General features: G+C 44.8%; 1 protein-coding gene across 2 annotated transcripts in view; it reads right to left on the bottom strand.

The window, feature by feature from the left end:
- Positions 1-7026, bottom strand: part of LOC147101457 (formin-like protein 1) — a 271912-nt gene extending 264886 nt beyond the window's left edge. The window contains exon 1 of one of the 2 annotated variants that reach the window (XM_085966591.1): positions 6009-7022. In XM_085966591.1, the coding sequence (XP_085822717.1) occupies positions 6009-6137 (129 nt within the window). In that variant the 5' untranslated portion in view covers positions 6138-7022. Of the gene's footprint in view, positions 1-6008 lie in introns of both variants that reach the window. The other variant, XM_085966592.1, reaches the window with a different exon arrangement.
- Between the last annotated feature and the right edge of the window lie 4203 nt (positions 7027-11229).

The raw sequence follows: 11229 nt of genomic DNA on the forward strand, positions 1-11229 counted from the left end.
CTGGCCTTCATGATAGCATGATTCAAATCAGGAGCTCATGGTGTGGGACCTGCATCTCATCACTCTGTGCTACGGCAACCCTGAAAGATGCCCTCGAGCCAGATGCTGATTGGCATTGTGGCCAAGCCAATTTTTTTTTTAAAGTACCGTGTGATTGATTTTTAGCCCAGTAAAGATAGATCCACGGGGGGAACACTGCAAAGTACCCAGTGCATAGAAATGTAGTAATGCTCTTCAATCAATCAAAGGGTGCTGTTCAGCAGAGTCTGGTTATTTTCATTAAAAAATCAGAATGTTAAGAAATGATGCATGTAAAGAGGGAGCAAAAGGTTGCAGCGTGGATTTGCTCTTGTAGTATGCACCTGTCCACAGGATCTATTAATGACACGAAACCTTATTACTCACAACCTGTAGCTGCACATTTCAGCTTAGTGCTTTGGTGTGGTTACGAGTTTCACTGTCCCGCCAAAAACCCCCAGTAACATCAACGTACAAAAGTTACATGTATGACATGCATTTTGAGAGCCTGGTACAGTACCAGCACACGATGTTCCAGAACATTCCTTTGGAAAGGTGCAGAAGGCCGCACCAGAAACACCGCGCACCTAAGAAAACATAACGCTCCATGCACTGACAGCGAGTTCCCAGCATCCTCTCACCCGGGCACCACGCTAAGGCCCCCCTGGTGTCTGCAGTGTGCACGAATTATCGGCGGTTCACATTCAAGAAAGTAAGTTACGTAACTTACAGCCACGCACGCGGTGCGCTGTCACAGTCCCATGGTGTATTCCCGAGAGGTGACTAGCTGCAACACATTGAATTCCACAGGACCACTTCAGCACAAATCGACGCATTTATTATTAGTCCTATGTGGTTACAAACTGCAGAACTCTGCAGTGCAATCTGCACTTCAATTACAGGTCAATGTCACACCATCAGAATTTACCAGTCTTCTGCTGTCTATCTAGTCTGATCTACAAACTGAGCTTTTTAAGAGATGAAACAACTGGAGATGCATAAGCCAAGGATGAGATATATCTATATATATCTCCGGCACTAGAAATTGCCAGAGGACTACAGACGATTTCTCAATAAGTTTTGATGACTTTAACCCTTCTGCAAAGTGGCACTCAAATGCTGCACGAAGGGCTGTTGGCACAACAATTAACACAAATTACAGGAAACAAACGTCACACTTTAAAACTAGAGTGCCTTTAACAATCGGATCGCTGAGCTCAAGGGTAGTTAGAAGAACATAGAAAGTGCATGGACCAAGAAAAGGCCAATCGACCCGTTATGTCTGCACCTTCCACACTGTGCCTGTGCAATTTAGCCCATTATGGATCATCTTACCCTGCCTATTAAAGCTCTCAAGGAAAGACTTACATTCTTTCTTTCAAGGGAAACTCCCACACAGATACACCCTGATCCCTAAATTAATCAAACAAGTCACTCTGGAGCTAGCAAAAGTAGAAGATGCTGGAAATATACAGCAGGCCCATCAGTATTTGAAAAGGGACAAAATGGGTTAAAAATCCTAACCTGTCTTGTCTCCTCCCATGGTACCTCTGTGTACTACAAGCAGTTGTTTCTTGTTACTTCACCTCACTCTGCTTATATTAATTATTTGAATCCCTAGGTTGGATCGTTATCTTGTAATCACTTCCAGGTACCAACTATTCTCTAATAAGAAAGAACTTGCATTTACAAAGCACCTTTCACCACCTCAGGACGTCCCAAAACACTTTGCAGCCAATGAAGTACTTTCAAAGAGCAGTCACTGTTTTTGAGTCGGCAAATGTGGCAGCCAATTTGCTCACAGCGCGCTCCCACAAACAGCAGAGGAGAGAAGTGAGCAGTTAATCTGTTCTGGTTACATGTGTAAATGATCCTCTCTCCACCAACTGCCCTCTGCAAGGACTTTTCTCCCGTTCAGTTCAGGTTTGATCCTTTCCCCAACCAAGTGTGAAATTGAAAGCTGTGACAAGTTAGTTGCTGCTTTTCCTTACAGGCTGTGCCAAGCCGGAGTGAAGTGTTCAGAGGCTGCAATAGTGTCAAGTCCACACATCCCACTGGGTGAAGCCGAGGACCAGGATACCAGCATTACCTGGCAGCAAGAATGTATGAGGGTGAAAGGTGCTGTTATTTACAGTTACAGTTATATTCTTTAAACAGTGTTTTTCAAAATGTGTGTGTAGAGGACGCCCTGTAAATATTGAGACACTGCAGTGTGTCCCCTGTAAATATTGAGACACTCCAGGGAGCCCCCTGTAAATATTGAGACAGTCCAGGGAGCCCCCTGTAAATATTGAGACAGTCCAGGGAGCCCCCTGTAAATATTGAGACAGTCCAGGGAGCCCCCTGTAAATATTGAGACAGTCCAGAGGACCCCCAGCCAATGAAGTACCTTTGAAGCTAGTGGCTGTTGTAATGTAGAGAAACGAGCTCCAGTTCAATCATTTTTATGTCACTGATTAAAGGGGCCAGGACGAGGGCCCCTTTTCTTTACCAATTCTGTAAATAGAGGCAGGGACTGGCGATGCCATCAGGGATGAAAGGCCTTCGCTGCTCCGCCACGTGTATCTGCTGCAGCAAAGATTTTAAACCAGCAAAAATACATGGAAAAATGGGGGAAATGCGCTGTAGAGATTGACACTGCAGTCAATGCTTCTGTCCAAACACGCCTCAGAGCTCAAGTGATAGATATTCAGCAACCTTTAGAGAGAAGGAAGTCGGTGTTTTCTGTAGTGGCAGGAAGTCCTTAAGATGGTGTCACTGCCCTATTCAATAGTAGAAATAGATTGCTTTCATGTCGACTAAGTGGGCTGACAGGGCACGATTTGACCGTACCAGTGTGCCATACCCCGCAGTGATAGAATGCAGGCTGACATGCTGGATTTCCAATATCAGCCACACCATTAGAGAGAGTGGGCAGGTATGGAGCGAGCAGCTACCCTAAGAGCAGAACAGATTAAAGTATAAAAGCAGGGCCCGTCAGCATTCTTAGTCAGGACTCAGCACAGTAGATAGTGCAGGGGACAGGCTAGTCAAAGAGTGAAAATAGAAACAAACTAATACTTTCTAGCCCACTTTGGTCACAGTTTTTTTCCACTGGGATAAGAGAGAGCTACAATAGCTGAAAGTCAAGTGCTTTAACAACTCCAGTGCCAGAGTGAAACCTTCATTCTCAGTCGCTCCAGGCTTTTAATAAATCGCAGTTAGGACATGATAGTACCAGTATAAACTTTAAAATCAAATCACTCCCACTGCTAAACACCACTGCTAGAGTCCAGGAGTTAGTGACGGCTGTGTGTGGGGCCTTGTTGTGCGCAAGTTGGCTGCAGCATTTGTCTAAGGAGCAAGTGACTACACTTCAAAAGTCATTGCCTGTGAAGCACTTTGGGTCGTCCGGGGGGGGGGGGGGGGGAGATGAAAGGCACTGTACAAATGGAAGGCCTACTTAGTGGATGGTGGGTAACGAGGAGTAAAGATTACTTGTTGAACCAGGTATCCAGACTCTCTCACTTTAATCTACCAGATAAATATCTTAACTTCCATGATCTCTCTCATTTTATGTCCTTATACTAATTATCCTTTAAATATTATTAGAATTCGCTGAACAAAACTAATTGCAAGTTCTATTCAGCATTATAATATGTTATTTAATTATTTGACCTTCACTTGCAGCCTGTAGCTGCTTGTTATCAAAGCATAGTCAAAACTGCGTTTGGCTGTCCCCACAGCTGCATTCTGAACAAGTCTTAGCTTTTTAGTTACCCAGGAGTAATTATGGGTAATATTATTTGGTCAATGGCTACACTTGAATTTATATGTATATGATTCTCGTCTACTAAATATCTTTAAATATCAGCCTTTCGTACACTACTGACTGGAAATCTGCGCCCTGCCCTTTGGTAGCTGACAATACACAGAAACCTGGAAAAACTGACAGCAATCAGAGTCAGAGTGGTCATGCATCTGTCCTTGCTACAGTTGCCTTGGCTTCATCCTAATATTATGCCATTCGTAAAAAGCAGCAAAAAAAAAAAAATGCTTATGCCGCATTTGATCTTAACACCGTATTATGCCACATCAATAACCATTACTAATGATTTGTTCCCTGACAAGGTCGCTGCCATTGTACTGCTTCAGATATCAGAACAAATGTACAATTACCTGCAGGCATTCTCAGTGTGTACAGGTGCACACCGTCACCACATAAACTGTATCTGTCCAACAGGCAAAGATGCCATTGCCAGTGGCAAAAGTATCAATATCCTGCCTCTCAACAACCGCTGCCCCGACACGGGCACCTTAAAGCCTCTTAATATCTAGCGGCTGGCAAACTGCAAAAAACAATCCTCAATGTGTTAGAGCAGAACCCACTCGGACTTTGCTCACGGGATATATAAATACAACAGAGGGACGTTTGATGAGCAATTCTCCAACAGAATTTAACCAGTCTGTGTCTGATAACTCAATTAGTTTTACACCAATAAAATGTTATCACCCCATAATTTGAATTAAGCATTATAAAGAAGGCAGCTGATTGGGAATTCAGTGCTTTTAAAAAAAAAAATGATAATTTGAATTAAGCAACTTTGAATGAAAAGAAGTAGACTGTACGTCAGCAAATAGTCACAAGAGTAATTAGTTATCTTTCCGCTTTGGACAACATTCACCACAGTAGCATTCTAACTCATGCCTATACTTTGACCACAGCTTAAAGGCAGAGCGTAGACAGTTCAGCCACAAGCCCTTTGAACAGTGGGTCTATCTACTGAAATGGGGTTTGTGTCTCAATTATGATCACTGTAAATGGACTGTGTCAGACGGAGCATGGAACTCATTATCCTGGATTGTCTCTACACATGTAGGAGAGTGTCGGTCCTGGAGGTAAATATATCATTTAATCGAGCGAAGAGCACTACCGTCCAAGAAGTATTTATCAGAGCTGCGATTGTAGAGCTGCTTAGCTCGGTTTCTGCCTTTTGACCTTCCTCACCCTCGTAACAAGAGAATGCTCTTTACATTGGGAGTTTGACTGATCTTAAAGACTGTCGCAGTATTTAAGTGGGCCGGGAGGTTGGGGCAAGATTTGATTAGCAGCACGAGTGCAATTTAAACAGGAGCAGATCTGGGAACCACGTGCAGCAACAGGAAAATTAATTCACTTGAAAATGCTGATTTCTACTTATAAAAGCAGGGCTGCTTTAAGACCCTGATAGACTATTTACATTTACTGGCCTCTTGTGGATACTGTAAATGAGCAATTGGCACTGGCAGGGACTCAGGTGGAGGCATTGACTGTATAAATACTAAACAGTGTCACTGAACACACCAGACTTCAGTACAAACTCATGGATGGGGGGGGAATTTTCCAGTTTAAAAACACTTCCAACATGTTCAAGGTTTGAACAGAGGTCAACAGGTGTGTGCCCCCCCCTCCCCCCACACAGGCTTTGGGTTAACGCCCAATTGCCCAACATATGCCAGTCGTTTCCTTGCGGTGGTCCAAGATTATAGATCACTTAACATTTCACTCTAAGTCTGCTTTGGTAGAGGTCTTAAGTGGTCATCAGACCAGACAGGGATTGTGTTGGCATTTATCACACAGTGGGTTCAGGTCTCGCTCACCTCTCCCCTCAAAGTACATGTAAAGCAGGCGATGCATTTTTTCTGGGTTTCTCACGATTTTTACACCTCTAGCCTCGTGTGTGTGTGTTGTGTAGAGTTGCCAACTCTGGTTAGTTGTATTCCTGGAGATTTCTCACATCACCCACCTCAGCCAGTCAAACAGATATTTTCCCTCCCACCTCCAATATTCTTATAATAACTGAGAAACAAAAAAAGTGTTCAAAGAAAATGAAGGAAACACTTTTTTTTTTTAAAACGTCCCTATGATTTTTCTCCCGGGAGCAGTGTCCTGGAAATTAACCTTTAATTCCAGGAGGCTCCAGGGCAACCCTGGAGGGTTGGCACCCCGTGTGTGTGTATGTGTTACTCACCAACACATGCAAGAATCTCTCCTCCAGTTCCCCCTCGTTAACCGGCATGGGCTGCTTGGGGGCAGTCGCCTGCTGGGTCTTGATCTCTTTCCCCGGGGACACTTCCATACCCCCGGCGGCATTCCCCATCCTAGAGCCGGCAAAGTGCTTCAACACGTTGAACTTCACACTATCCAGGATTGACCAGCGGGCGACAGTCCGTATTAAAAAGAATATATATATATATAAATAGAGTGAGAGAGAGAGAATCACACCGAACAAAGAACACACTCTCACAGATCAAAACCAAAAAAAATCCTTTAAGAAAGAGGTGGTCAGGAGACAGTCTCCACTTTCTGCCCTGCGAGGCCAGCCCAGTGACTCCGGATTATTCCCCAGCCAGTAAAATCCATTGCTGCAGCTTCACATCTGGATGAGAAGTCCCGAACAGCAGCATCAGTTGGCAGCTCCGGAGTGTCCCCCTTGCATCCACAATGGCAGAGTGGCTCTGGTACAGACAGACAGAGAGAGAGAGAGAGGAAGTGAGGCTCACAATGAACCAGCAGCACAGTTACAAACAGCAGCACTGACACCTCGGATTTCCTGTTCAGCCCCGCTTTCAGCACAGGCTCTCCCTCTCTGCTGCTGCTGTTGCATTGAGCTTGTCCCCTTGGATTGCGGACACTCTGCGGATCCCTGATGGGGGGAGGTTTACTGGAGGAGCTTGATATTCAATTGCTATTGCACTTGGCCCCCACAACCTGCAGACACTATGCGGATCCGCTCCTTCTTGTTGCATTTACCCACACACACACCCCCGAGACTGCATTTAATGCACTTGCCCCCTTTTTACCCTTTGCTGACCCCGGGAGATTGGGGGCTTTGCGGTTATTGCTCTGCCTCTCCTCACTCCCACCCACTAGCACCGCTTGCAGACTGCCGGCTGCCTCTTATTGCAAAGCCTGGCTCAGGGGTTGCAGCCTGTCTCCCTCCCGCTCCCGGCTGCGCTCCGGCCCGGGCTGTGCAGACGGAGCTGTCGGTGTGTTTGCAGCCATTGCCCGGTGCTCGCCGCCAGCCACCTGCCGGAGCGCCCAGCCTCAGCAACACTGGCGGGGGAGCGCCCGCATGGTCCTAGCGCCCCCTCTCTCTCCCTTCTCCTCCTCCTCCCACGGAACACCTGCTCCAGTTGGAAACAAGACCTATTTTCCCCCATCGCTTTGCGGAGGATGGGTTGAGCCGCCTGCAGCAAGCTGGGGCCAGACGCAGTCCACCAGTTACCTCCCTTACTTCAGCCTCACAGCTGTGTTCAAGAGCTTACTTACCTCCCCTGGCTCAGTGACTAGCAATCTAGACAGAAAGTTAGGGGTTCAAGTCCAACCGACACTTCAGCGCATTTTCTGGTCATTATCACATTGCTGTTTGTGGGAGCTTGCTGTGCGCAAATTGGTTGTCACGTTTCCTACATTACAACAGTGAGTACACTTCAAAAGTACTTAATTGGCTGTAAAAGCGCTTTGGGGTGTCCTGAGGTCGTGAAAGATGCTATATAAATGCAAGTCTATAATTTTTTTTCCCAGATCAGAGGGATTTTACACTTCAAACATGAATCTTTTTTTTTCTTTTTACAGGGTAATGTAGTGGTTACATTACTGGACCAGTAATCTGGAGAACGTGAGTTCATATCCCACTGTGGCAGTTTGAGTATTTGAATTCAATTTTAAAAAGATATCAGTAAAAGTGACCATGAAGCTGCCGGCATGTTGTAAAAACTCAACTGGTTCACTAATGCCCTTTAGGAAAGGAAACATGGCCTATATGTGACTCCAGTGCCACAGCAATGTGGTTGACTCTTAACTTCTCTCTGAAGTGGCCTAGCAAGCCATTCCCCTAACACCCCTTGCCCTTCGCCTGGCACCTTCCCGTGCAAGCGGAGGAGATGCAACACCTGCCCCTATACCTCCCCCCTTCCCACTGTCCAGGGCCCCAAACACCCCTTCCAGGCGAAACAGCGATTTACTTGTACTTCTCGCAATCTAGTATACTGTATTCGCTGCTCACGATGCGGTCTCCTCTACATTGGGGAGACCAAACGCAGATTGGGTGACCGCTTTGCGGAACACCTCCATTCAGTCCGTAAGGGTGACCCCGAGCTTCCGGTCGCCTGTCATTTTAATTCACCGCTCCATTCCCACTCGGACCTCACCGTCCTTGGCCTCTTGTATTGTTCCACAGAAGCTCAACGTAAACTCAAGGAACAGCACCTCATCTTCCGATTAGGCACTTTGCAGCCTTCCGGACTCAATATCGAGTTCAACAATTTCAGATCATAACCTCGGCCCCTATTAATTTTTTACCTGTAATTTTTCCACTCCTTTCCCCCCCCCCCTTTCCTTTTGTTTCACAATTCACAATTCACAATTCAAATCGCTTTATTGGCATGATAAGTTACATCTTATGTTGCCAAAGCATCAAAATACATTTATGGTTTAGCACATAAACGCAGTTCTATTCATACAGTGTATAAACAGGTATATCCCTGAGTGTATAAATATACATTCGCATTGTTTATATATATTCACTCTCCCACCTGGCAGCTATCTCTTGTCCTGCCAGTACACTTCACACCTAATCTCAGCCTATTACCATCTCGTCTGGCTTCGAACACCTTTTATTGTCTCTTCTACTTTTGTCTCTTTCACTTCTTTTGTCCGATCGCAGCCCTGCCTTCGATCTATTTTATTTTCTTTCCAGTTTTGAAGAAGGGTTCGACCCAAAACGTCAACTCAAATTTCTCTCCACGGGTGTTGCCTGACCTGCTGAGCTTTTCCAGCATTTTCTGTTGTTATTTCAGATTTCCAACATCTGCAGTATTTTGCTATCGTACCAGTGCATCAATATGCTACTTCGGGGCAACTAGGGTTGGCCAGTCTCTCCAGTGATGCCCATATCTCGAGAATGAATTATAAAAATGCCTATTTTTAACAAACCAATAAGGATGCCACTGGGTTGCCTCAGTATCACTAACAGATAAACAGCTCTACAAGACCCCTCCCCCATCTAAGGAGGCACCAGTAATATAATAATTTAAACCTACAGTCTAATTAAACTAAGAGAAACTTATCATGATAAATCATATTACTATCCATGTCTGGAAGAGATTCGATACCCGCGTGGAGCTGTGTTTAAAGAAGGAGAACCATCAAATTATAATCACATTTTAAACCAAGACGAGGGCGCTTCACTCAAAATGAGTGGGAATTTCTTATGGGAGAGGGTTGACAGCTTCCAGCAGATCATTATTAGGATTTTCCTGCTATAGTGCAGTTTTGCTGTTAATTCCTGAATCACTATCCTCCTTGGGGTAATTTTCACCTTCACCACCTGGGCGGAGTTGATACCCCACGCCCCCCCCACCCCGCTACTTTGTACAACCCTTCCGATTTACATCCCATTGACTTCCCTCCCCCAGGTTACAGCTCAGGCAGTAAAAGTGAAGATTACTCCCCTCGACCCTGTGAGTAAAAATACACAAAGGAAACAATGAAATTAACCTGATGATGCTTTTCAAATCAATAAAAAATCATTTAAAGGGTCTCCCAAGCATAAAAGTTTGCCTTAGCCTGTGACATTATTTAAGGAGAAGGTTAGTATATGCGTCAATCCCAGTAAAAACAGAAAGTGCAGCAGGTCAGGCAACATCTGGAAGGAGAAAATTCAAGTCAAGGGGGTAGATTTTGACTTTGTGCGATAGTGTAAAATGGGTTTTGGGTGTGTACCCTTCCTCGGTGTGAAACGTCATCACCTGTCTCCTTACAGATGCTGACTGATCCCCCTGTCTTTTCCCAGCATTTGCAATTTTCCCGCATTATGTTACTGCATCAATGCCAGTGTTCAGTCTGGAGAAGCACCAGCAACCAATCTATAAATAACATGCAGTCATGCTTGTTACTTTTTAAATATTATCATACGATCAACAGCTGCGCCCTCAAGTAAAATAAAAAAATTGCGTCGACAAGCTGGCAATGGATCATTCCCTCTGCCTCAACTTAGCAAAACTCCTGCAGGTGCGATTCGCTTACCTTCGTTACACTGATTTGTTACGGTTTTATTGCTGTTCTATTGCTTCAAATCCATACGTATACGTATATTGGAGGGCTACATAGTTATGCATTATAGATGCAATGGAGTCCTTTATTAGTTTCATAAAAATCACTGGTAAATAATTTAAGTGCGTGAATGCAGTATTATTGGGAATACTGAGAACACCGTTAATCATCCCAAGGATACTGTACTGCATTCCGCCATTTTCTTCCTTTACCGTGTGCTCCGTGTTTCGCTGCCGGAACAAAGAGAGAAAGGGCAACAACTTGCATTTCTATAGTGTCTTTTCACATCCTCAGGACATCCCAAAGCACCTCACAGCCAATGAATTACTTTTGAAGTGCCGTCATAAGACTATAGGAACAGCAGGAGGCCATTCAGCCCCTCGAGCCTGTTCAGTCATTCAGTTAGCTCATGGCTGATCTGTACCTCAACTCCATTTACCCGTCTTTGCTTCATATCCCTAGATAGCCTTACCTGATAAAAAATCTTATCAATTTGAGTCTTGGAAAATTTTAATTGACCCAGCCTCAACAGCCTTTTGGGGAGAGAATTGTAGAATGACAGGCAAAAAGGAAAAGGAGGTGGGGTAGCATTGCTGGTTAAAGAGGAGATTAACACAATAGTGAGGAAGGATATTAGCTCTGATGATGTGGAATCTGTATGGGTAGAGCTCAGAAATACCATGGGGCAGAAAACGTTAGTGGGAGTTGTATACAGACCTCCAAACAGTAATGCTGAGGTTGGGGATGGCATTAAATGGGAAATTAGAGATGCATGCAATAAGGGCACAGCAGTTATCATGGGTGACTTTAATCTACATATAGATTGGGCTAACCAAATTAGTAACAATACAGTGGAGGAGGAATTCCTGGAGTGTATACGGGATGGTTTCCTGGACCAATATGTCGAGGAACCAACTAGAGATCAGGCCATCTTAGACTGGGTATTGTATAATGAGAAAGGATTAATTAACAATCTTGATGTGCGAGGCCCCTTGGGGAGGAGCGATCATAATATGATAGAATTCTTCATTAAGATGGAGAGTGAAGTATTTGACTCAGAGACTAGGGTCCTGAATTTAAATAAAGGAAACTACGATGGCATGAGGTGCGAGTTGGCGAGGATGGATTGGGGAATG

This window comes from Somniosus microcephalus, chromosome 24 (assembly GCF_052327205.1).
Source record: "Somniosus microcephalus isolate GS21.2 chromosome 24, FLI_Smic_1.0, whole genome shotgun sequence".
NCBI lineage: Eukaryota > Metazoa > Chordata > Chondrichthyes > Squaliformes > Somniosidae > Somniosus > Somniosus microcephalus.